The sequence below is a fragment of the Drosophila santomea genome, chromosome 3R (genome assembly GCF_016746245.2).
Source record: "Drosophila santomea strain STO CAGO 1482 chromosome 3R, Prin_Dsan_1.1, whole genome shotgun sequence".
Lineage (NCBI taxonomy): Eukaryota > Metazoa > Arthropoda > Insecta > Diptera > Drosophilidae > Drosophila > Drosophila santomea.
This window is the reverse complement of record NC_053019.2, coordinates 3531798-3557645: the sequence shown is the minus strand read 5'-3', so window position 1 is coordinate 3557645 and position 25848 is coordinate 3531798. Positions and strand designations below refer to the sequence as shown.

General features: G+C 43.2%; 2 protein-coding genes and 1 long non-coding RNA gene across 5 annotated transcripts in view; 2 read left to right on the top strand and 1 right to left on the bottom strand.

The window, feature by feature from the left end:
- Window positions 1–5191: 5191 nt before the first annotated feature.
- LOC120453504 lies at window positions 5192–5785 on the top strand. 2 transcript variants are annotated; one of them, XM_039638251.1, is made up of 3 exons: window positions 5192–5347; window positions 5405–5640; window positions 5694–5785. In XM_039638251.1, exon 2 carries the CDS (start codon window positions 5421–5423, stop codon window positions 5577–5579), a length of 159 nt encoding a protein of 52 aa, XP_039494185.1. In that variant the 5' UTR covers window positions 5192–5347; window positions 5405–5420; the 3' UTR covers window positions 5580–5640; window positions 5694–5785. The 2 variants fall into 2 exon arrangements, with proteins under 2 accessions (XP_039494185.1, XP_039494186.1); XM_039638252.1 differs by having other exon boundaries at window positions 5199–5352.
- Window positions 5786–7350: 1565 nt separating this feature from the next.
- Window positions 7351–25848, top strand: part of LOC120453496 (alpha-2Db adrenergic receptor) — a 50424-nt gene continuing 31926 nt past the window's right edge. For both annotated transcript variants that reach the window (XM_039638235.2, XM_039638233.2), the window contains exon 1: window positions 7351–9441. In XM_039638235.2, the coding sequence (XP_039494169.1) occupies window positions 8641–9441 (801 nt within the window). In that variant the 5' untranslated portion in view covers window positions 7351–8640. The remainder of the gene's footprint in view (window positions 9442–25848) is intronic.
- Window positions 22811–23989, bottom strand: LOC120453505. The gene is made up of 2 exons (XR_005616538.2): window positions 23437–23989; window positions 22811–23279 (listed from the first exon to the last, which is right to left on the bottom strand). It is a non-coding gene; the product is annotated as an uncharacterized LOC120453505 (long non-coding RNA).

Genomic DNA, 25848 nt, shown 5'->3' with positions numbered 1-25848 from the left:
ATCAAGGTGCTCGGCGGTAACGATGTGCCAGTTTCGTTATGGGATATGGCCACAAATGGCTTTGATCTGCGCTAGAAATCGGTGGGAGATGCTCTTCGACTGATTGCAATACAATTGCATAGTTTGAGCGAGTAAATGCAATTAATTCCCAACTTTGATTGCATTTTTGTTTGATTTGCCAAACGGTTTGGCATCAAATCTCGATTGCAGCTCATCAAACATTGCAGTTATTTAGAAAATTCAATTTCGGCAGCGCTTATTCCACAAAGGGCCTCCGATGGTCGGAGGGGCAAGCACAGCATTCCACACCCCCTAGAAGCCAACAAATAATTTGCAATGTTCGTAATGTGGGCAAACATTTGAGGGATTGCCAATTGCCATTGCCGGTGCCATTTGGCGTTTGCCATTTCCTCCGACTTTCAAATGCAACTTCGCCCTGAGCACGGGGATCCCAACTCGAGGAATGGCCGCCTGAAAGCTTTTGCAGCTGATTAAAGTGACCTGGGCCAAATGAGGCTTGAGTGCCCACCGAGGGCGGCAGTCAACCAGCAAGGCAATCCTCTCCGAATAGCAATCCCAATCCCAATCCCAGGTTTACCATCGCAACTCGGCATCAAGGTCGGCGCTGATTGAAAATCAATTGCCGGCGATGACGATGATGCAACCCACTAATCTCTGGCCTGGTTTATGACCATGTCTAATGGCACTAGCGATGGTGATGGTGGTGGTGATGGCGGTGGCGTTAGCTCTTTACACTGCTTTTACCGACCTGCGACCATGCCCACTTTACACCCCCTCAGAGAGCCGACAGCTGAACATGTTTCATTTAATGTTACCGCTTGTAATTCCGCATGTTTTACAATGCACTCGCACTCGCACGCCCATTCCCCATTTCCCCATTTCCATTTTTCATGCAATAGTTTTGCCCCAATTGTTTTGCAAGAGTTACAAAAAAGAACAGAATGCAAATATTTGACTGGGCATTTGAGGGGCGTTGGCCTTGAAAACTGCTCCCGGTCGTGCAAAACTCTCACAGATGTCAGTTTATGTAAATGGATTCGAAATTAGTTTCAGTTGGTCTGTGCTCCCAAACAAAACCTAGAAAAAATAAAAAGCAGAGACAGCTCTTTGTGCCCAGTTGGGCAGCAGCATATGTCGACACGGAATTGATTACGAACTTTTGGCAACAAATAGGAAATATTTGGAATTGTGGTAAGCAAGAAGGACTATAAATATTCCTTAAAAGTAAATCATAACAATTTTCCTTCCAATGTTTAACAAAATGTAAAACACACATTTAAAACATTGTTTTACCAGTTATTTAAGAATGAGAAGGGGTCAGATACAAACCCGAAATAATTTAGGGCTATGAAAATAAATGTAAGCAAGATGATTGGGAATTGTAAGGTTAAAATCTTATATGTTTGTTACTTTTCAAAGATGTAATTCGACTTTTTGATATTATTTTTAGTTAAATAAAGACAATAATATCACATTCTCACCAAAAAGCCCTACAACAACATTTATTACACTATTTGCATGCTTACGCAATTAAAATAAATATATAAAATCAGGAAACTTTCCGAAAAGTTCCACAGCGCGGAAGCCAGGACGAAAAGGACTCGCAGGCTCGATACAAATGCATTTCATGTGTCAGCGCAACGTCAAAGGGCGTTGGAGGGCATTGTGAACATTGAGGGATAGGAGGGTTGACGGATTGAAGGCAGCCGGCAGCGGAATGCGCCTAACCGTGCCAGCAACATTAGTAGCTACACAAAATTCTAATTAAGTCATGGGGTTTTGTATTTCCTCCTGCGCCGCAGGCACTTTGTGTAGCAAATTTTTGTGCAAGCTTCCAAAAATTTCACATTAAACAAGCGCGTAAAATGCGAAACTGCTAAACAGAAGCGGCGGAAAAAGGGAAATTCTATGAAAAGGGCGAAGAAATGAGCAATTTACACTTACAGAAATGTATGTTGCTAAAATTGCTGGCTATCATAGTCCTTTTCTCGTATATATTTTAACGAAAATGTATAAACCGATTTGAATTATAAGCCAACATTAGTTATGAAGTGGAGTTGTACCTACTTTTAAAAAAATAGTAAAAAGAAGAGATACAGTTCATGAATTGTAAGTTTAAGAGGCAGTAAGTAACAACTTAAATCTAATTCTTGCTGATTTGAACAACTATGCGACAATATTTTAATAAAATGGCGTTTAAATGCATGGTGTAGATAATATTGTAGCTCACGTATAGATTTATAAGATTGTCTTGGAACATTCTACCTTACCATTCTACAATTGAACTGGTCGTAAGCACTTTACTTATGGGATATTTCGACATTCATTTCAAATGCAGTTCTTGTGTTTTCGACTGCACTGTGGAGTCCACCTCCAGGGTCCTGCCAGCTACCAGGTCCTCCAAAGAGTCCGTCTTCGCTTCTCCTCGTTTCGCTTCCCGTTGCGCTGCTGCTTTATTCGCAAGTCCAAGCCTTTCCATGGCTCGCGTCGCGTCGTGCGAACAAAGCGGCCAACCACCGCCCTCTCTGCACCACCAAAACCCCAAACCACCGCCCACCACCCATCGCCCATCGCCCAAAGGGGAGGCAACAACCCACCTCGATGAGTACTACCTGGTTTCCAGCTCATGCCCAGCATTTGTGCTGCGCCGCTTTGTTTGCAAGTTTCGTTTTGTTGTAGGCGCAGCTAATTAAAAGAATGTTGAAAAAGTGTAATATGTAAGCAAATTTCTGCCAAGCCACATAAATAATCCCGATTATTTTACCTGGGCCGCCGTAGTACCAGCAGTATTTTATTTTCTCCCTTCCGCGCTTTGTTTATTTCATACCGGCCCGCACAAAATTTAGACGAACATTCAGGGCATTAAAGTCACAAGGTCTCCTTTGTAAATACTCAGTTGACCAGGAGGACTGGGTCACTGGCCATGGAAATATGAATACCAGTCAGCGGGGACTGGGGAAAATTGAGACAGCAATGGGAAATGGTAAACAGGAGGCGGGGAGAAGTAAAACGACCCTAACTGCGGAGGCTAGACCTCTGAAAATGGCGCAATTAGCTGCAAAACTTGGCCGAAACGAAAGATTAATGACATCCCCCTGTTTTTTGCCAAGTCTTTTCACTTGTCGCCGCCTTATTGACTTATACCCAATGGAAGAAGCCAATCGCCCGTCGTGTCAATAAAACGTTCGCTGTTCACATAAAAATAATAAATGACGTCGCCGATGGGTCCATCAAGAGGAAAGTTGGCAGTTGGAGCCGAGCAGAGCTGAGCCGAGTTGAGCTGAGCTGAGCTGAGCACAAAAAGTGCAAGTAATTAGACGCATAAATTTTATGACAACTTGGCCTCGAAACTTTGGCCCCACTCCCAGCAGAGAGAGATGGATTTACGGCTCCTGCCAGACGATTTGCCTGCCCTGCCAAGTATGCACTTCCTGCCGGTCCATGTAGTCCGTAGTCCTCGAATTTCATGAATGTCGGACCAACTCGAGCGTATACAACACACCGTGTTGTGTGGGATCAGGCGAATCTGGGCATTGCCGGCACATGTTGCCCAAGTCGGGCTGCTGGTTAATTACCAGGCTAATGCCGCTCGGAAAGCCCCGGGCCATTCGGTTAAATGCGTCAAGAGATTAAAACTTTAAATTGTTTGGCGATAAGCACGAGGGCTGCGGAGCTGAATAGGTTGCCAATTAATATAATTTAACGCCGAGCGATTGCCATTCCATTTAACACGAAATGCGGATTGATCCGACGCACTTACTATATACAATCTATATATCCGCCAAGCCATGAAAATATTTCCATAATATTTCTCTGTGAGTTGTGGGCGTCGCCGAGTGGGCTATAAATAATTGACGCTGACAGCTTGATAAATGTCTTTTCAGCCGAGCTAACGAAACTAAAACACGGCTAACGAGAGCGGAATTTCTGAGCGTTCTGTAGCGAGTTTTTAAATTAAGATATTGCAGCAGACGGCAGGGGCCCACGGTGCGTATGAGTAGCGTAATTTCCTGCCTGGCTGCTGCTGCCATTTACCATTTGTAGGGCGCTTTTTTCACTTTTTTTACAGCGTGCATGGGAAAATCTTTTAGCTACAATTCAGCCAGCTAATGCGAGTGATAGCTGCCATAATATATTTGCTGCCATTAGTGTGCGCTGCAGTCGAGCATTCCTCAAAATGCGGCATTATCCAGCCATCCTGCCACAACATTTCGGGACCTTTCTTTGCACAGTATTCGGGGCATTTTGGAAACCGTGACAAAGCGCAGCGAGCTGCTGAGTGCTCAATTTATGGCCAGCACCCCTGTCGCTCCGCTTTTCGCCACCACATTGTGCCACGGCCCACAAATCCGATTTCATTATGGAAAACGTGCGCCGAATTAAAAGTAGATTTAGCTCAGTTACAACAAAGAACGAACTATGGCGAGTGCCACGACAAACACTCAATGCAGTTCCATTCAGTTCTGCGTCCTGGACGTCCGTCTTCTTCCATTAGGAGCTGCGCACTCTGCGCTCTGCGTTCTCCACTCGGCGGAGTGCGAAATGCACGGGGAGCCAGGCGGGGAAATTGCAGCGACAGCGAGTGCAGTTGGAGCTCAGATGTATGTGCATATAATTTGATGTATGCACACTCGGATTTCTCTGGATTATCTGTGGATGTGCTGCACTGCAAGGACTTTGCTTGGACTGCAGGTCGCAAAGTATTGCGAATTTAAAGAGTTGTACCTCGCTAAAACACAATTCCTAGATTTATCGATTAAAATTGTTTCTACTTGGTGAGAAAACATTTAGACACCTATGGTTTCGGTGATGCTTTCATGCTACAAAGCTTAAGAAAGTCACAAAATCCAAAATTCGTTAATTAAATAAATCTCGTACAAATGGCTGTGATAAATGACTATGACCACATTTTTTTAATCCTATCTAAATTTCTTTACTGAGCTCAAATTATAAAGTGTGTTAAAAATACCATAAACGTCCAGCAATTCATAAAAGCTATATGTCTCAATGTTTCCCACAATTATTTTGTTTTAAACTTTTTTTTTGGTTTCCTACAATAGAGAATTGGGTTCTAAATCAATTTATACTATTTTTTTTAAATTCAATTAAATAATCAAAGCCTTCTATATATTTATAAAGAATTTATGTTGAACTGACCATCTTATCAGCCATAAGTGTGCCTTGAAATTTGACTCCAGCCAACAAATTTTTGGTTGCCGTTCGTTCACCGTTTAGAGCTCAGTTGAACATTGAAATTCGAACTCTTCGGACGGTAACAAAACAATAAATTCCAAAATAAATTTTCTATTTTTTTCGTGCAACCCAAGTAACGTAATTTAAACGTACACTTATCTTTACCACGGCTTATGCCCAATTGTTGCAGGACAAATCAACTGACCATGTGCAGCTATCCTTGCTATCCTTGCGCCGCCTTGTGCCCCTGCGGCGGCAGTGGACCCAGTGGATTCTACGATCCCTGCTTTGGACCCTACAATGGACCATTTAACTCCTGGTGCGGGGCGAGTGGACCTGGTTTCTGGAGAGGTGGATGTTGCTAGTACTTGTCGTGAGCGTAGGATTGGGCTACTTTCTCACACGGAAAAATCGGAACTGCTGAACGTAAGCTCACCGTACTTTTAAGAACTGTATTTTTAACGTCCAATTCGAAGCAGATCTCTTGCAAATTTCAATTGGCAGAAAGGAAACTAAATTACCGTCCCACATGAAGAGAGAAAGGTTTATTAAATAAAGTGTTCAAAACATATGTATGTTATAATTTCAAAGGGGGCACAAAGGGAAAGCACTATATACTAAATACCAGATGTTGCATCAAATGGTCTGGGAAAGCTTCCTTGATTTCAGGTTGAAAAAATCTTGTTTCTTTGCTTTTAAGCTGTGTTTGGGGCTCAATTAACATAATCAGTGCTTGACAAGCAATCTTTTGCCTGCTGCCTGTCGCTAGTTGTTTCCGGAATTTGTCACTCCACGAAGTGCGTGGGTGCATGTATATATTTATATATAAGCAGTCGGTCTCGGCTTGTTTGTCAGGCAACGGCCCTTGCGGATTTATTATGTTGATGCCGAGGCGCTGAAATTACGATGTGTGCTGCGAGTAATTTGAAATTATGCGCGGCAGCGCCACGACGTATGCTTAACATAATCAAATAACTCATACGCACCATGTACACTTGATGAACAAGGCGATGCCAGCAATGTATAAAAGAAACGGCAAAGCAGCGAAGGTGAACAACTTCCAGCTCTCGACTTTTTCATTATCATAATTTCTAGTTGATTTCATTGAGCGGCGAGCTGGAGGGCGGAGGATAGGGGAGAAAAAGGTAACAACCTGTCTGCGCGATTGATACGCTCAAGTTCGCTTTTCAATTATGTGCCCAACAGACGTGACTATCGCGCATAATGTGCCTGATATGTCAGCGGCTGTTGTGCCGCCTTCGTTTCAATGCCCGCACACCTTCTGCAGGTGGATGGCTTCATTACGCTTTTATTGGACCAACCCCTCCCCCATTGAGAAGTGCTTAAAGGTGGGCCAGCCCGGCCAACAACGAAACTGGGGCCCGTATGTGGGTTAAAACGAAAATGTAAACAAATGGTAGCATCGCTCAAACAAGGCCAGCGAATCTGGCCAGCAGCAACCCTTGGCAAACATATGCACGAAACGCAGGTTCTTAGAAGTAAAAAGGGATTCCTTTTGCCTTCTCCACCCCCTGGAAATGGCGAAACGTGAAAGTGCTGCCACAAAAATAAGTTTCGGTTTTTGGTTTAGGCCACTGGGGCACAGGCAAACAAAGCACAACAGAACGCAACACATTGGGGAATATTTCGGAAAATGGAACACCGAATGGCCAGAGAGAATTTCCCCGAAAACATTCGGACAGTGAGAAAGAGGGGAATTTCCCGAGAAACATGCACTTGTGGAACGTAGCGATGAAATACAAGAGGAACACGTTATTGAAATTTATTGAATTCAAATAATAACTTGATCCATTTTGATCAACAGCTTATGAAGGATGTCATAATTTCTAAAAGAATTGGACTAAATTATAATTTTTTGAAGTGGTAATAAAGTAGTATTGATAATATTTATAATTATGTTTTCTGAATTAATATTTTTTATATTTCATCCAAATATTTAACATTTATTCTTTAATATGATACTCAAATAATATTTTACTTTATTTGATAATATTTTTCAGCAGACATTATAATTTCTTATTAAGATAGGCATTCAATTTACAAACCTTTTTTCGCCTCGGTGCTGCCTAGAGTGTCTACAAATAGATAACAATTTAATGATATTGACCTCCGCCAAACAAAGTATAAGATCGAAATAATTTTCCACATTTTATAATTGCGTTTTTGCCCATATCTGCCGGCGTCGCTATTTATTCAAGCGTAATTTTGTTGTATTGTTTGCGTAGCTAGAAATTTAATCTGTTGACACCAAAACACTTGCCAATGGAATTGGTAAACAAAGGCGACCACTGCAAGTGCGAGACACTCAAGATGAGCATTTCAGATGAAGCGCACACCAAATGGGATACGGCACCCTCAGTTTGGATCCAAGAGAGCGTCGGAAAATAGCAGCGCGAGCGGAAAAGTCGGAGAGAACTTCCCACGGTGAAAAACGACAACAAACGAACGAACGCTGCCGCACACGACGAAGTTGTGGATGGCGATTTTGGTAGCAAGCTGGGCGATGAATCCGCCAGCGGATGCCGTTCAGTTAGGATGTGCAGTTCCAGCGGTGCGAACGTGTTCCGGGCGCGCCAATTGGCCAAGTAGCCGAAAGCAGCCAAAAGAGCCAACCATTTTCAGCCGGAACGGCAATAGTTTCTCCTCGAAGACAGCGCCAAAATATGCCAACGCCTGATTGAGGGCCAAAACCGCGGTCGCGCGTTTTTGTGTAAATAAACAGAAAACATCAGATCAGAATCCAAATTGAAATCAAATTCAAAGTCGAGCGGAACAAAAACATCAGCACATCACTTCTCACAGAGAAAAAGATACAGATCCGCACAATTTATTTTTCGGTTTCAGCGAAAAGGCACAAGTTATTCACATTTATTTCACTAAATGCCAGCGTGCGGAATGTCTGATCAATGAATCGGCCAGCAGCGAACGCGTAACGCATACGCCATGTGAGCCGGATCGATGGGATCGTGTTCCGGCCAAGCCACAATGCCATCCTCCTGTAAATAGCCTGCAGCCTTTTCTACTCGCGTCTCTGTCAAATGTGTGTCCGTGTATCCGCCACTGTATATACTGTAGACTCTAATTGTTTAAACCACAATAAAAAACGAAACCAATAAAAGATAAATAAATATACGAGTATAGAGCAAAAAACGCGCGCGTTTTGGACACAGAACGCGCAGCACACACAAGTTTCGGTGCAAAAACGGGTATAAATAAGCGAAATAATATTCGAATGCTGTAGGAATAGTTAAATTATTAGGATTAATCGATTGGAATTTCGCGCGCAATAAGAACTAATTATAAACACGGGCAGCATGGGACCAATCAGACTCTAGAGCTAGCCACGCATCCACAAAGTTAGTTGGACGAACGTCGATCACGATCACTATCACTATCACGATCACGATGGATTATAGCCGCCTGAATGCCAACATCAATACGGGCAACATCAGCACCGATGACTTTCTGGCCGTGTTCTCGACCGGCAAGCCGGACAATGCCACCCTCAATCCGCCCCTGCTCAGTGTCGATGGTCAGCTGACTCTGCCGCCGGGATCGGGCTATGTCAATGTCAACGATACGATATTCTTCCTGAATGGCAGCTTCTACAACAGCAGCCTGCAGCTGGCGGCTGGATTCTACAATCAGAGCAGTGCTTCCGGGGCGACATCGGGCAACCTGACCAATCCGAATCACACAGAAGTCCACTGGGATGGCCGGTATCCCAGCGGCTATACGCTTACGCACATCGTGATCGCCTCCATAATTGTGACCATCCTGATGATCATCATCGTGGTGGGCAACATGCTGGTGATCATAGCCATTGCCACGGAGAAGTCACTGAAGAACATACAGAACTGGTTCATCGCCTCGCTGGCGGTGGCCGACTTCTTCCTTGGCCTCATCATCATGCCATTCTCGCTGGCCAATGAGCTGATGGGCTACTGGATCTTCGGCAGCTGGTGGTGCGACATCCACTCCGCGATGGACGTCCTCCTCTGCACCGCCTCGATCATGAACCTGTGCCTAATCTCGCTGGACCGCTACTGGAGCATCACCAAGGCCGTCGACTATCTAAAGTCTAGAACGCCGGCGCGAGCCGCCGTCATGATCACGGCGGTCTGGATTATGTCCGCCCTCATCTGCATCCCGCCGCTGCTCGGCTGGAAGGTGAAGATGCCCGAGGGACCGTTGCCAAAGTGCGAGGTAAGTGGTGCTCCTAAGTGGCGCAATAATCCACATCCAATGCGAAATTGACGCCAATTGACGGCAATTGCCGTTGCCCCAACGACAATTGAACAATGGAAATCAGACGGGTTGTGGAATTGAAAAGCATCGTGTGTGTTGGCCAATTGGCTATTTTCTGGATGATGTTTATGGAATATGGATGATTATTTCAATATTTCCCTTTATGAAAATTCTGTTATAACTAGAATCAACAGCTTGGTTCATAAATATTTTCAAATTGCTTCAATACCAAGGAAATCTTTGTTTATAAGCCCCTCCAGATTCAACGTTGAAGAGCACAGACTAGACACACTTTAATTTATTAAAGAATTAGAATATTAGGAAAACATTAAATTATCCATGATAAAAAAGTTGAACCATGTCATGGCATAAAATGGCATTTTTATTTGCTAACTAATCTGGGATCATTTATATAAAAATATGGTAAATGCATAAATAATTTCCGTAATGTCTTCATAACTTACCGTGGCTATTTTTAGGAATCTTTTCTAGCCCAATATAGCAGCTTTTTGCACGTCAATAGATGCCATCGCTGCCGAGTACTCATATTTGCGAACAATAAAGCGGTGAATGGCCAAAATGCTGGCAAAAGCTCGGCTACCAACATGCAAAGCGCAAAATTGCGGCCTCTTTCTATGCAAATTTTCGAGTTGTCGGCACGATTGTCAGATGATTCGGCGGTGTTGCCTTGCAAGGCCTTGGCTGGAGGTTCCCAACAACCAACCTCCAACGCACATCCACATCTATATCCCTTTACTCGACTTGGGTCACGCAGGGAATAAACGCAGAAATATTTATGCATACAAGTGGTGGATACATTCCGAGTGTGTTTAATTCCGCCAGCTTGAGGCCCGAGTGCCTAATACAGTTGCAAACGGCTCTAAGCCAGCCCGAAAAAGTAGGCTATAATGCATAAAAATATGCGCATTATCATGCGGGTTCGCCAGTTGCTGAATTTGAATTTCTGTGGAGCACAACCCATGCATGGAAACCTTCCAGTGTGCAAAGCGTATCAAACTAGCTAGAAAATTCAGAAGGGAAATTCCCCGCCGAAGGAAAGACAAAACATCAGTAACTGCCACAAACTGCCCGTTTTTCGGGAAAATTCTTTAAATTTTGCCACAAATTGAAAACGTCCTTCACAAGGGGAATCAATCGATGGAATCACTCACATACTCGTCGCAGCCAACGAGAGAAACGCTCAATCACAACGACTGAATGACTGACTAACTGAATGACCGACTGACTGACCCCCTTCGACTGCTGCTATTGGCACACAATTCGCTTTTGGCCCTCATGGAATTCAAGCTTTAAGTGGCCATTTTCCGCAATGGAACTCAACAGTGGCAAACAATTTAAATCGCTTAACAAACTTTACACAGAAAAGCTGTGCAGTGAGTAAAAGTGGCCAGTGGTGAGTTAAACCACAATATTATTTATTGCAATCATGATAAATGCGGAGCAAAATGGAAAATGCAAATAACCCAGGGCATTCCCCTCCATATCGTTGGTATCAGTATCTCGCCTGTCTCCAGAATTCTTGATTAATTTTTGTATTTTCCTCTACCCTCCGCACACACATTGGACAGTAAATAAAAAGCAAAAAAAGAGGACATAATAATGTAGCAGAATATAATAATAGAGTGGAAAGCAAGCGTAGAGCGAAAATATCCTAATATAAAAGACTGCTTACGTAAAGTTTGCCATTCAAATTAACCTTGAGACAATAAAGGCGGTGGAAAACGGGCCAAAGGCATTTATTTACGATGTCCAGCGTCCAGTTTCGCATATTGCGGCAAATGCTGGCACATTAATCAAGCCTAAGTGGCCCGGATAAAGTTCCAGCTCCTGCGAATGAGCAAACATGTTTTTAGCCGTATTTTAAGCAGTCTAAACAGCACAAAATGACAATTTGTAATGGCCAAACTTTTGTACTTACGGACACGAGTTTGTCTGTTGTACGACGCTTAAAAGCATCGACTACCTTCTCAATCATTTTTTCTGGGCACTCAGATAAGCTTGCTGGCGTTTTAGTCAACAAATCACAAGTCACATCAACTGGCCAAAACTTACTCTGGCTACAGAAGAAAGAAACGTTCAGTTTTTAATCAGATATGAGTCAGGTTTCTTGACATTATATAATGTCGGTTTTCCTTTGGTCAAAATCGAAGAACCAATCTCAAACACTAGAAAAATGAATAGTCAATTAATGTAGTATATAATTCAATGACATTTTTGACTACAACATGGTTAGATTTTGTACATCGTAGTTAAGATATAATTTAGTGTCATTAAACAAATATTCCATGTATGTATGCATGTATGTGTATGTTTCAAGTGTATAAAACAGTTTATATAATTTGTTGAAATCTTGAACCAATTAATTAATACTTCTTTAAGTTTTTCTGGTAGTAACAATTAATTTTAAGTGATGGCCCAGATACATTCGTTATTTAAAAAAGATTTTCCTTAAGATTACCAGATTACCAGTTGAAATTGATTTTTCGCCGCGGAAACGAGCTCTGTCCAATCATTAAGCAAGTCTCTCGCCTGTCGGCATTGGCCTTGTCCCGGGGTTGGCATGTGAAACCCCCAATTTGGCGACCAAACAGCCGGCGGAGGAGGATGAGAATGGCAATGGGGACGGGGATGGGGAGGAGCAGGTGGAGGAGCAGCGCACGAGGAGGCCGGAGTGGCATGGCCTGGTGAACATTTTAATTATGACACCATGTTGACATGTACAAAATTGTTGTTCGCCGCCGCCGTCGTCGTCGTCATCGCACATTGAACCGCAATACAAGCCGCTGGGGAGGTGGCCAAAAAGTGGGTTGCGATGGGTGGTGGTCGTGTGTGGTGGAGGCGCTGATTTGACACTTGCCTGCTCGATTTAATTAATAAAATGACATTTTAGAGCGCGATGACGCTGACTTCGGGCCACTCGAGTTTGTCTCGGCACTGAACTATTTTTGGCCTCTTTGTTTTCTCCTCCGAGGAGAAGGAATACGTTTCGGCAGGCGCTTTTAATTGACATCATCTGGAAGAAGCGATGAAAGTTTGCGTTGCCTGATTGCGGAACCTAATGAGGTATATCCCGATATGGGTGCGTGTGGGTGGGTGGATTGTTATTTTCGGACGCATAATTTGGATGCCCGCGGCGTGGCACAAAATCAACTGGCATTGTTCGCATCCAACGTAATGGCTGCAATTTCGCACAGCCAGTTCAACAAGCTGGAGGGCCAACAAATCTACAAATAAACACACAAAAGACCGCTTATTGAATGAAGTGGAGCCGCTGCTTCTCGGGAAATTCTAATTCCAAGAAACTACATTATTCACTGCCCGTCCCATGGAAGCGGCCATTGTGTCCTTTGTGCAGCTGCTCAGTGGCAAAGGGTCGCACAATGGACCTTATTATAATCCGTAAAGGGCCAAACACTTTATTGAAATATTAATCGAATATTATATACCATTTTACGGAACATGCACAAAAGTCAGCCAGCACTCAATGGCGCAACAAATGGCCAGGATCAAAAGCAGGGCTCAATCGGCTTTTGGCCCGAGAGTTTGGCCCTAAATTTCTACTTTTCCCCCTTTCTTAGATACAGAAAACCCAGTGAAAGTTTTGAGTAGTTAAGACAAAAACACAGAGCTTTCCAGGGGTATTTTTAGTGTGCTCAAATTACGGGCCAACAGTGCGTGTGTGTAATGTGATGTGTAATGCGATGATATGCGGCAGCACAATAACGACTTAACTCATTGCCTAAGTAGCTCATTAGCGTCAGTATTTTTTCTGCCCAGCCAAGCACTTTAAAGGAAATTAAGAGAGTGGCGAGAAGGGGAAGGGAGGAAAAGCCTACTTTTCCTAATAATGCCTGCTGCCTTATCCAACAAACTCAATGTCGTGGCCGGCGGCAGTCAGCAGTCGGGCTGCAAGGGCTTTAAGTTGACATTGAGCCTGGACAAGACCGAGTGCCCAAGTGGCAAGTTCCAAGTTTCAAGTCCACCACTATTTTCAGTCCACCAGAAGCAAAGTGTGCGCGTGAGCCTGGGCACTTTTGATATTTTCTCATTATTCCATGTACATGTGCATGCTGAGGCTGAGGCTGTAATTCTCGTTAGGTCTTTGTTACTTTTCATACACTTGACTTGCTCGGCCTGAAGACTGTTTGTTGTTTCTGTACTTACATTTGCCATCCCAGATGCGCATGTGTGCGAGTGTAGCCCTTTATGTTGGCTAAAGTATTTTACATTTTTTCGTTTCATTTTTTCGGGCAGCATTTTCATGCAAAAGCAAAGAAATGCCAGGACTCGCTACGAAAAAGGTTCAACAGCAGTGAGCTAATGGGCTTAGTCCTTGAGATTCTTTCCTTGGGCGGGTTTGGGCATGCTTGCGTATCTTGCCCTGCACTTGGGGAAAAGATGAAGTATTTCGCTAGTTTGCAAGCTTGTACACATTATGTATTGCACATATTTTCATGGTAAACAATTTCATGGGTTTTTTTTTACTTTTCCGCATCGATTTCAGTGAAAGTGCTGTGCCTAACTGTTAAATATTTTATTTATGCCTGTTGTTCAAACTTAAAACTGATTGCCAATTGCACAATAAACTAGTTTCTTTTCTGTCGAATTCATATATATTTTCTAACAATCACTTACTTTTAAAGGGTGTATAAATATGAATTCATTTTGATAATTGCATATGCTTCTTTCTCTCACTGCACTGTGTAGCTCAGCGTATTTACTATGTGCCCCGCACCACGTTTCCACATCGTTGGAAAAGTTCACTTTTCTCGGCCATTAGGGTTTGAAATGGCTTTTAAGATCATAATCAGTGGCATTTATTTTTACAGCAGTGGGCAGGAGTTTTTGGGAGCGGAGGCAGCAACATTTACGCATTGAACTGCGTTATTACATCCTTGATTTGTTTATAACAGGAAATTATTAAAGAAAATATATACGGGCCCACCAGTTGGGAGAGAAATCGGAACAAAATCAAAGAACAAGCATACGCCCCGTTTACATTCGCTTCTTTTTGGCTGCTTAAATCGTTTGCTAATTTCCGCTCGTCGCGCACTCATCGCAGCTGAAATTACATTACACAGATACAGATAGGATGTTGTTTGCGGAGCGCCAAACAACTGGCGGCAATGGGAAAAAATGAAATGAAACACACTGACAACAGGACATCGTATGCCTTTAAGTGCCCACCACACCACAAGGCATATGCCTTGGCATTTTGTGCGTGGCATAGGCAAATATTGACATTTTAGCTTATGGCGCACGCACCACTAACTGGCGCCCACCATTTTTTCCCAGCTCCCTCGCAGCTCACAGCTCACAGCTCGCAGTTAACAGATCGAAGCTCCAACTCCCTTCGTTGGTTAAATTAAATTACTGAGCAATTCTTTCCGGCTGCTTTTGGGTCTCTCTGTAATAGTATGTGTGACTCGTTATTGTGAGTGCCTCACGTAAACCATTTGTGGTCTTCCCATACATACGGAAAAATGCAATTATTCTTTACCCATTAACTTGCGTGTTTTAGGAACCATTTTCCTTATTTACATTTAAAATGCTGAATGAGTAATCGACCAATAGAAGCTAGTTCCTCTCCAAAAGCATATAGGTTGTTTCCCCTTTAAATTACAATTTCTTCAAAAAAAATATATTTGAAATTTTCCTCTGTGTACAGTGCCAGCCAGTTCCCAACCCAGATTTCCATCTCCATCCGCTCAACTGCCATGTGCAGTGCAGCCGCTCATTGGCATTTGTCATGCCTGGGCAGAAACTTAAAGTCGGCACAAGTTGAACTTCACTTGGAGCAGGACCCGAATCAGAAGCCGAATCCAGATCCGGATATGTATGGCACATGCCTCCTCCTGCTCCAGGGGCTTATCCCCCTCATCCCTTATCATGGCTGTCGCGTGTTTCGCCAATGGCTTCTTTTTGTGCTCCTCATTTTTTCTGAAGGGGAGCGTGTGTGCGTGGCAGCTGGGGGAACTTTTCGTGCTGCTGGCTCCGTCGGTTTGATTAAAATAAAGCCGAGTTTCTAAGCCCGGATTAGTGTCCGAATTATTATTATTTCTTCATTCTTCTCTCTGTTATTTTTTCGTTGGGCAACGCGTTCTCAGTCAATTGTTTGGCTTCGTGGTTTATCAGCTGGCGTTTATTTATTTATTTATTTTGTACGCTTCATAGACGTTTCATAAAGTCGCTTCGTTTGTTCTTTGCACAATTTGCATTGCTTACTTTGGGAGGCTGTCTGAAAAGTTTTTTATTGCATTCCATAAAATGCAGGAATGGGTATGGGTCCTGGAGCAAAAATAGGGACCGAATTCCCACATTTGTTGCTGTGCATCCGCATCAAGTACTTTGCCCCACAAAGTTTGCCTCAGATCCCCGATACATCGCACATTTACATACTACATGTATACGAGTATATGCCAGCAACTCTGTGTGAGCTGATGTCATCTCGTATGAAATATAATTCCTTTGGCAAAGTGTAATGTCATTATTTTTGTTTCGGATGCTGTCCTCGTACCAAACGCGTCTGAGAAATTCGCACGCGTATTAATTTTCGCTTGCCAACAGGCAAGAAGATCATAAACAGGCTTAAAGCAGTGGCCACCGATTGCCAGCTGAAGCGGATTTTGTATTTATGGGCTTTGCACAAAAATCTTGGACCTATCTGCCGCCAAAGTAAATTATACTCGCCAAAATAAATTGAACAAAGTTGGCCGCAAATGCTGGGAAACTGAAGAAGGGCAAAAACAGACAGAGATAAAAGCAAAACTCTTTTACAATTGACTTGCGTTCCGCTGATGCTAATTGAATTAAAATCCATGGGAAAGTTGTTGTCTGCACGCTCTTTGGCCTTAAGGAATAAACGAAAAGCTCAATTGGATGAGAGAGACATTGCACACAGAAAAATATTGTTATGTAGTGCCAAAAATTATAATATTTGGCTTCGAATTGGGATTAAATTTTCATAAAAAATACCAAGAGATTAAAAGCACAATTTTGTATATTCGTATATTTTCGGATATACAATTATTTTTTGTATCTGCTGAAAGGGTCAAAGTTAATTTATTGCCGAATAAATTGCGAACATTCTGTCAAAGTTTGGTTTTTTTGGGCAAACTGCCTTGCAATCGTAAAGTCAAATGGCGCCTAATTGGCAAAACAAGCGGAAAATCGCAAATTAAAACAGAATCTCACCAAGTCCGAGTCAAAGTTGAAAATAAATTTGTCTTGGCCGTTCTTCAGAGGGACCGTGCAACACAAATAAAACAAATTGCGCATACGCCCCGCAGCCGCTTTAGTTTCGCCCTGTGATTTTCACTGCCGGCTGGCGTTCTCTTCATTAAAGAAACCAAACCAAATAAAATGAAATGAATTATTTACCAGGCTCTCTGCGCTACTCCATTCGAGGTATTATAACGAGAAAAGGCAAATGCCTGTCGCCTTGGAATCCATTGGCCCAATGCCAGCGAGTTGCCCACAATTAAAGAGTAAGCCGGCTGCACTTAATTTTACACGCGTGACTCAACATCAAATGCCTTTCGATAGATCATATAATTCATTGGTGCAAAAAAAGGGAGAAAGGGGCCGATACGAACCGAAAAAATCGCTTATGACAACATTTGCCCACATGAACACCATAAATTAACTTCACGCAAAAACTTTCCGCCATCCGCTGTCATAACAATGTCAAAACTTAAATATTGACAATGCCATTCACATCGCCATCGGATCGGCATCGACATTGGCATTGGCATCGCATTGCCGTGCACCGCTCTGTTTAGCCGCGCTCGGCTTTATGGCAACGCATAATTTAACCATATTTTCAGAGAAAACCCTTTCACACGCCATGGGCTCGGGAAAGACTTTCACTTTGGTTTTCGGTTTCAGCAGCTCTGGCGTCGGCTTTGCCTTGCTGGCTGGCTTTCTGACTCTTTGGCTTTCTGTGCTTTGGCTTTTATGTGCAAATTGCGAGCAGTAAATAAAAATAAATGAGTATGAAAATTTTTTACCCCTATCAGCAGTATTTTTTTATTTGCTCGCCGAGAGTTCAAGACCATGTGTGTAGGTCGGTGGTCCCTCTACTCTGGCACCTCCTCCATAATAATCGTAATGAATGGCTTATCACGCCAGCTGGCGTTGTCACCATCGTCATCGTCATCGCCATACAGCCATCGTCTGGCGCCTTTGTTGGTTCGATATACCACCGAACACCACCTCTTTGTACATGTGTGTGGGTGTGGCAGGGGCGGGAATCACGGGGTGACGGGAATGGCGGGAAATTGTTAATAAACGAAAGAGTTGTGCAGTTGAAGGAGCAGGAATCCCGGCGGGCACTCCTTGCACGATCCAACAATAAAATTAAATTTAGCCATTCAATTTAATGCGTTATTTGTCGTAAATTTTTACCGTGCCGGGCATATTGATTTACTTTCACTTAAGCGGACGAACGTGAAAAACTGGAACTGAAAACCAGGCTGAGATAATTGCCAGTTGAGTCAGCACACATGGGAGCAGCGAGCAGTTGGCCTTATGAAGATTTATGGCCGCGCCGAAATCAAACACCAGTTTCGCCTTTCATTAAACTCCAGTTTTGAGTGCTGGCTTTAAGATTTTTTCGACGTCGCCGTTGGGAGCATTATCAGCCTAAGCCAGGAGCTCGAACGCAATCCTTGGTCCTTGGCACTTTGTCGCATAAACATAAACACTTACAAACTCAGCCGCTAAAACGAGTGGGGCCATCCGCCGCCAACCGGCGTAAAAACAAACAACAATGTGTCCAAAATGGTGCAGAATTATTTTTTGCCTTGTTTTCTCTTCACTCGCAGGCGGCATAATCCATTTTGAATAAAATTCCGAACGAACAGACACGGTAAAGCAGCCAAACTGGCTTCGAGCATGAGGGATACACGCAGAAAAATAATTAAATAGTTCGGCTGTCTGAAACTACACCTCTAAGTTGTTATAGAACTGGATAGCAAAAGCTTTTTGATAATCAAGACCTCGAAAATACTGTTTAACAGTATATTAGCAATTTATCGGGTTTTTCAGTTATCAAATATATTTTTACCAACAATTCAATGGACATTCAATGTCCATTCCGAGCTACCTAAAATCTCTGCAGGATTTGATGAAAAAATTATATAGCCCGCACTATGCTGTTATTTATTCTCCTTAGTGTATTACAAGCAGGAGGCTGTTGAAATGCGGCCCCATCCTTTGTCATGGCGGTCGGCATTTGCCTTTTTTGGCGTTTGGCACAGGCGATGGCAACTCGCTTAAAACATGAGCACGGAAAACATTTACATAAAATCGTCTTAAAGTATTTGCGCGCCTCATCGTTCTCGTCGTTGAAGGCAGAAGGCTGAATAAAAGGAAGAGGGAAAGGACTCGGATGCGCCCGTAGGCCAAATAAATTACACAAAATGTCGTCGGGCCCCATTTCTGTGGGCCATTTTGTGCTATTAAATACGATAAAGTGGGGCGGAGAAAAAAAACGAGAACTGGGATAAATGGGAGGCAAAGGCCCCAAAGAAATTATAGAAATTGCATTTATTTGGCAAAAGCATGAATAAGTTTTTAATTTGCATTGCGCTCTTAATTCAGTGTACCATAATCTGGCACTAAATGCAAACATAATTACCCCAAGCGGCGAGATAAACTTTCGTTTGTGCGAATTGAATTAAATTTGCCAACTGAAATTGCATTGCGTAAATGAATTTGTAGTTTAATTTGCTGCCTTTGCGACGGGGTAACTTTGAAATCAACTTTTGCACTCGCCGCACATGTCGTTTGGGGAGCCATTCGGCCACCAGAGAAATCAAAAAAGTTCAAAATTAAACGAGACAGAAGCGAAGGCGAAGGGGAAGGGCAGGCTGCCAAGGCCACAGGAGGTGGAAGGTCCTTGTTACCACACAGACTCACAATTCCCGCCCCGGTGCAACTTTGGATACGAGTATCATTGACTCAATGGGGCCAGATTCAATTTAGCATATATGAGTTTAATTTCGACATTCATAAATCCAAACCAAAGCCCCCGGATGATTCATGTAGTCTCCCTGTCCTGCCTAATTATGCAAAAGTTTGCGCCGCTTCTATCTCTTATTTTTTATTGCCACGGCTCCCTTGGGTCAATTTTAATTACGGTCATTTTGAACCTTTTAATGTAAATAAAAACAAAGTGGAAAAGCGCTACGAAAGCGCGGAACAAAACAAAAGTAAGGGCAAACGAATGAAATCGAGAAAATTTTAAATTAAAACAAAAAATAACAACAAACCGTACGGCGGGGCGTGTAAAATTTGACAGCGGCAACGAAGTGAAAATTGCCTCAGCATAATTGCAGTCGCAGTTTGCTCTTCTCTCGACTTTTGTACATAATTAACAAGAGAGAACGCTATAGTCGAGTTCCCCGACTATCTGATACCCGTTACTCAGCTAGTGAAAGTGCGAAGGAGAGTCTTTAACACTGACAGTTTTTGGCGGTTTTTGGGCGTGAGAGTGGGCGTGGCAAAAAGTTTTTTGCAAAACGATAGAAATTTACAAGACCAATACAAAAATGAAAAATTATCAAAACATTTTTTGGGCGTGGCAGTTTTGGGCGGTTTGTGGGCGTTAGAGTGGGCGTGGCAACATGAATCGACAAACTTGCGCTGCGTCTATGTCTCTGGGGTCTGTATGCTTAATCTGAACTTTCTAGCATTTTTAGTTCCTGAGATCTCGACGTTCATACGGACGGACAGATGGACGGACGGACGGACGGACAGACGGACATGGTCAGATCGACTCGGCTATTGATCCTGATCAAGAATATATATACTTCATATGGTCGGAAACGCTTCCTTTTGCCTGTTACATACTTTTCAACGATTCTAGTATACCCTTTTACTCTACGAGTAACGGGTATAAAAATATGCACATTGACATTTGAGGGCAGGCCATGTCATAAATATTAATTTTCACCCTTTTTCGGTTCCTAAAAAATTCCGTTTGCTTGTTTATCTGCATGCTGGTTACGCCTTTGACTTGGTTACATCATAAGTTGGATGGAAGCCCTTCCTGCATGTGCCTTGTATATTTTCCTTTGCCTCTCAGAAATCCATTTAATTTTGCACGGCAAAAGAAAACGTTACCTCATCCTCACCTACACACATCCACAGCATTCTGGATCCAGTTTCTGCTCCTGCTCCCAACCCCGAGTGTATAATCGTCAATCATCATAATTCCGGCCACTTTGCCGCACACGATGCGCATACGCCCCCATGCCGATGTCTCATTTTTACAAATGAAGCGCATTTTACAGTTCGCCATAAAAGCAAGAGCCGTTGCCTCTCCTTTGCCATTGCCATTGCCATTCCTTTGTCTTTCATTAACACGCCAACACGATGAAGACGAATGACACTCGGATATTTCTTAGGGGCTGGAAAAACAGAGAGGAACGAGGAACTTTCAGGCAGACACGAAAAGAAGCTGGTTTTAGCCTTCATGCATTCATTTGCGCTTTGTCTGCGGCGCCAGGGTTTTATTGAGTTATTGTTGCACATTGTTGGCACTAAGCCCGACCTCAGTTTTCTCACCATAATGCACAAGGCGGAAATGGACCACTCATTGCAAGGCTTTGATCATTTCCTCTTTGTCCATTCAAGCTAAAAACTGCATTGGCAAGAGTGCCCAAAAAGCAGAGGAGACTCTCCTTTGAGACCGCGATAAATTCCAATCCCGTTTCTAATGTCACATCAGCCTCTTCTGTTCTATTCTATTCTATTCTATTCTATTTGGTTCTGTCCCACTCTGCTGGCATTTTTATTTCAGTTGGCTGTATGAAATTAGTAAATGCCAGGCCGTTGTTGCTGCCACCAAGAATTTCATGCCATCAAGGAACAGCAACAAAAATAGAATGGGAAAACCCAACCCCAGCATGGTGGTTGTTGTGGGAATAAACGTTAAAATATGATTTGATATTATGGCCAGGACAGCAGCCATGTAGCTTGGTCATTTGTTATGCTTGTTATGAATTCGAGAGTGCCGGATACCACAAGGCACGATCCGGAGATGGAGTGCTTCTCATCAATGGCATTTTGATTGCAAATATTAAGTCATTCGACATTGGCGATGTTGAGTAAATGTCCTTACCGAGGCAACAAGTTGGGGGGATATTATATTTCGTTGACTGGATAATTTTAATGTTGAAAAGAAGGGATTTGCAAAAGACTAATGGACTATAGTTACTTATAAATAAGATTTGAGAAAGAGACAGTAACTTTGGTTCTGAAAACGCTGGCAAAAGTTATTGTGCCCTATTTTTCTAAGCTAAAGTATAAAATTAATAAGTAACACCTGGTTCGTATCAAATATTTAATCAGAATTAGATACAATGTTATTTGCCATGATATCTTACAACCAAAATTGAGGTTACAAATTGAGTAAATCTACAAATCACAATCAATGTTTCCATGCATGGATTCTTTAAAGTACAAATTCAAGAAATATCTCGCTGTTGGAAAGAAAGTGTGACTTTCGCACACAACGGGAAATCCCTTAATTTCCTCCTTCTCTCCTCACTCTCTCTGCTCACACTGATTCTGACCGCATTGTCGACTTATGTTCTGCGTCAGTGGCAGTTGACGATCATAAACTTACCGCACACTCGCATAGCGAACGAATAGGCAAATAAATAAGGCGCAGGAGGCAGAGGAGTCCAGGGTTTGGAGTCCGGAATCCGGAGGAGAAGGAAAGGAAAGGCAGCCCTGGTGGACCCAAACCAATCCCATTTGCAGCACCTTCAACCTATGCTTTGCACTTGTCTTCCGAGGCAAAGGAACAACTCACAGCACACATATCATTTGTCTGTCTGACTGCCTCCGCCCGTGTGTGTCCTTGTGTTTTTTTTGTATCCCATTGTAGTTCTAGTTGTCGTTGTCGTTGTCGCTGTACTGTATTTGTATTTGTTGATTGTAGTTTGTTGCCGCCTTCGTTGTCGTGTTTGTGGTTACACTTTGCGTGCTATTCTCCGGTAACCCGCTATTCTCCGGTAACCAGTAACCCGAAACCCACACGGCGTATACGTATTTTTTCAGCCCTTTGCATGTGGTCGACCCCCGGCGTGTGTGAGTGTGCGTTAGTGTGGGTGCGAGAGTGCGGATAACTGCGCATATGTGTGCGTCGGCCTATTGTGCTAATAGGCAGCTATATTGTATTTTAACAGCTCTTATTTACCTACATACATACATGTATGCCCACTCGCTCCCCAGAAGGAAAAATAACTATTACTTGTTCTTGCGGCGGCAGTGCACTTAAATAAAAATCCTTGCATTAAACTTCTTAATTTATTCGTATATAAAGTGAACTTCAGTGGTTTAATGACCGAATCGAATGGATGAAGAAAGTAGAAACCCGCATTATACTCATTATAAGGCACTCCTTATAAAGGAAGTGGTATTCTCCGGAATTTTGTACTGAACTGTAAATGCTCTTAAGCGCTGGCAGTTCACATTATGAACTTAAAGGGACTCACTCAGTGAGTCAGTCAGTCATTCAATCGCCCACTTATCCACATGTCATCCGTGGAGAGGCGGGACTTTCACTTGGCGCCTCGTCCGCGGGCCTTCCGTCCTCCGCCTCGTCGTCTGTGATCCGGTCCCAACATGATTGGCATTTTCAAGCGTCAGGCCAGACCGTAGGTATCCCTCTCGGCAGCCCTTGTTTCCGTGTCGGGATGTATGGTCCTTTGTTAACACATTTCCCTCATTCTTCGATACTCGTGTTTTTTTTTTTTGGCGCACTGATAAAAATGGTGAAATGACAGGTTTTATAATTGGCGATAAAATGCCATTAACAAGGGACATTGTAGGTCCTGTCCAGTCTGTCCGGAATGGCACGGCAACTGGTTACGTGTTTGCCGGGCCACCTGAGCAACCAGTTTTGAGTGGCATACTCACACATACTAACAGATCCAAGTGGGAGAGGATATAATGGAATCCACATCAGATGCAGCTGATGCTTGGACTCCTTAAAGCCTTTCTTTAAACCCTCCACGCCGAAGACTTTTGGTAGGGGCCAAGTAAAGTGATGAGTAATAAATTGCCTTTTTGGGCCGTTAAGCATGTGAAGTCAATAAAATGTTTAATGGCTCCATAGCACTCGACTTGCGTTTAATAACTCAAAAAGTGGAAAGAGCGAGGACGGCAGCCGAAATGGAACTTGTGCTCCCAGCTGAGGGGTAATTCAACTAGCAGGCAGCGCCCAGGTTTCCGGTTGATACTTTCACATCCATTGGGCAGGGAGCTCGGCGGAAGTAGCGAGTAACAGCACTTCCTGCGTTGGGCGCCAGTAAACTGTAATAAACACTAAAACGTGAAATGCTGTTGCACAGACTCAACTTGCCCCACCCCGCCTGCTGTTGGCAGTGCCATTTGACTGACAAATGTGGCAAAGGAAATGGCAAGGAAATTAAAACAAATATAAAATGCAGCAACACCCACAGAATAACAACAACAGCGGAAAGCACACTGAGGGAAAAGCAATGCCCTCGAGCCCATTTAACTCTAAATCTTCTAAGGTCAAGAGACATAAAATCAAACAAAAAGCTTATTATTTTCTACATCAGTATCGATTGTCAGAGTTAGTAGTACATGTAATTGTATTAAGATTTATTCTCAGTGCTCCTGGGACTGTGGACAAACTTGCCCGGCCAAATGAAAATAAATGTGGGGCTAACTTTTTCTGCGGTATGAGCGGGTCCTTTTTCTGTTGCGCTAGTCATTTGCCATAAAAGTCAACAACTTTCCCTGGCGCAACGCTGATAAAGGCCAGCCGATGACTGCCGACTTCCCTTCGCTCCCGCCCATTCATTTCGATTGAATTACGCGTAATCGTTGCGAGTGCTTAAAAATTAAATTAAAATTTTATTTACTCCAGTGCCGCGCCGGCGTGGGGATTCGTGTCGAAAACGGGATTGCAATTGGGACGGGGATGGTGGCCATGGTGGTGGTAACCCCACCTTAACCTTATCGCAGGCACACGCACACCGCGCCATCAAAGGGGCCATAATGTACCACTGGGTGATAAGAAATCGATTTGTCACCGGGACGTGAGACTCAATTGGCGCTTAAACAGAAGCGAAAACCGCGGGGCATAAATCAGGCATTCGCACACATGCACACAAGTTGAATGTCTCTGCGCATCGGGGGCGTCTAAGTTTACTACAGTTATTCCTGCGAGTTGTTTTAAATCAAATCCCCAACAAAATACTCTCAGCTTTTGTGGCAAATGTGCGCAGCTCAGATTTGGCTCGAAAGACAGCTGGCAATGCGGGAAAGATGATAAGCTTAAGTTAAAGGGACTATCAGATACCCCTTACTCACTGACACGCGGAAAATATTATAAGTATTCGTCCCACACATTTCGTTAAGTAAGTACTATAAATATTGATATCATATAACGGTTCTTTTTATAAACTTCAATACTTTAAATATTAGTAAATAGATTAAATCTAAAAATTACTCTACGAAAGGCTCACAGAAACCGCAGTGGAATTTAAGTCATCAATGGTGTCTAAAAGTATGCCACTTTTCTATTAACACGGTGTTCTATGCATACTTGTAATATTTTTGTATACCCCCTTCTATCAATTGTGATAATTAATACCTATTTTTTCTCGGGCATCCACACTGTGAAGAAAACAACATACCCCTGCAAGCTGGTAGTGTTGGTACCAAAACAATTGAAAGAAATTCTGGAGAAATGGCATTGTCAAGCCTAACTATGAGCCCCTGGCTCTAATGATTATTAGCTGGCAGGTGTGCCAGCTGTGTTGTCTGTGTTTAGCGTTGAGTTATCCCCGATTTACAAGTAAATCCTCAAGTGAAATATAATTTGCATGCGTTTTTGTTTTCGTAAAAACTCAGCTGAGTCGATTGAGCGATGACAAGAGCAGCTGCAGGATTTTGGCCAAAAGGGAGGAGATGGCGAGTAAATGCCAGCGCGCTTCGCTTGATGTTACCGGCTTACATATTTCGCTAGTAAATCCCCTTTGCCAGACATCCAAAGCAAAGAAAAGCGCCAGGATGAATGCTTCGCGTAGTCGTTTCTGGATTTCCTCTAGCTTTCTCTGCCCGTCTTTCGTTTATAGCACAGCGCTTTTCCGATTTTCGCGATTCCCCCATTCGGCCTCTGCGGCAATGTTTTCGCCTGAGATGCACGTCGAATATTTTCAGCGATTGCCTCAGAAGCCGCAGAGTAAACAAGCGCGTTCACATTAACTTTCACTTACTTTTCGGAAGAATGGTTGTGTGTATGTGTGCGTTTCCCTTTGCTCTTCGCACACACACACACACACACACACACACACA

Bases quoted from the DNA above. Each gene is read 5' to 3' on its own strand.
- LOC120453504 (XM_039638251.1), top strand. From the start codon at position 5,421: ATGTGCAGCTATCCTTGCTATCCTTGCGCCGCCTTGTGCCCCTGCGGC.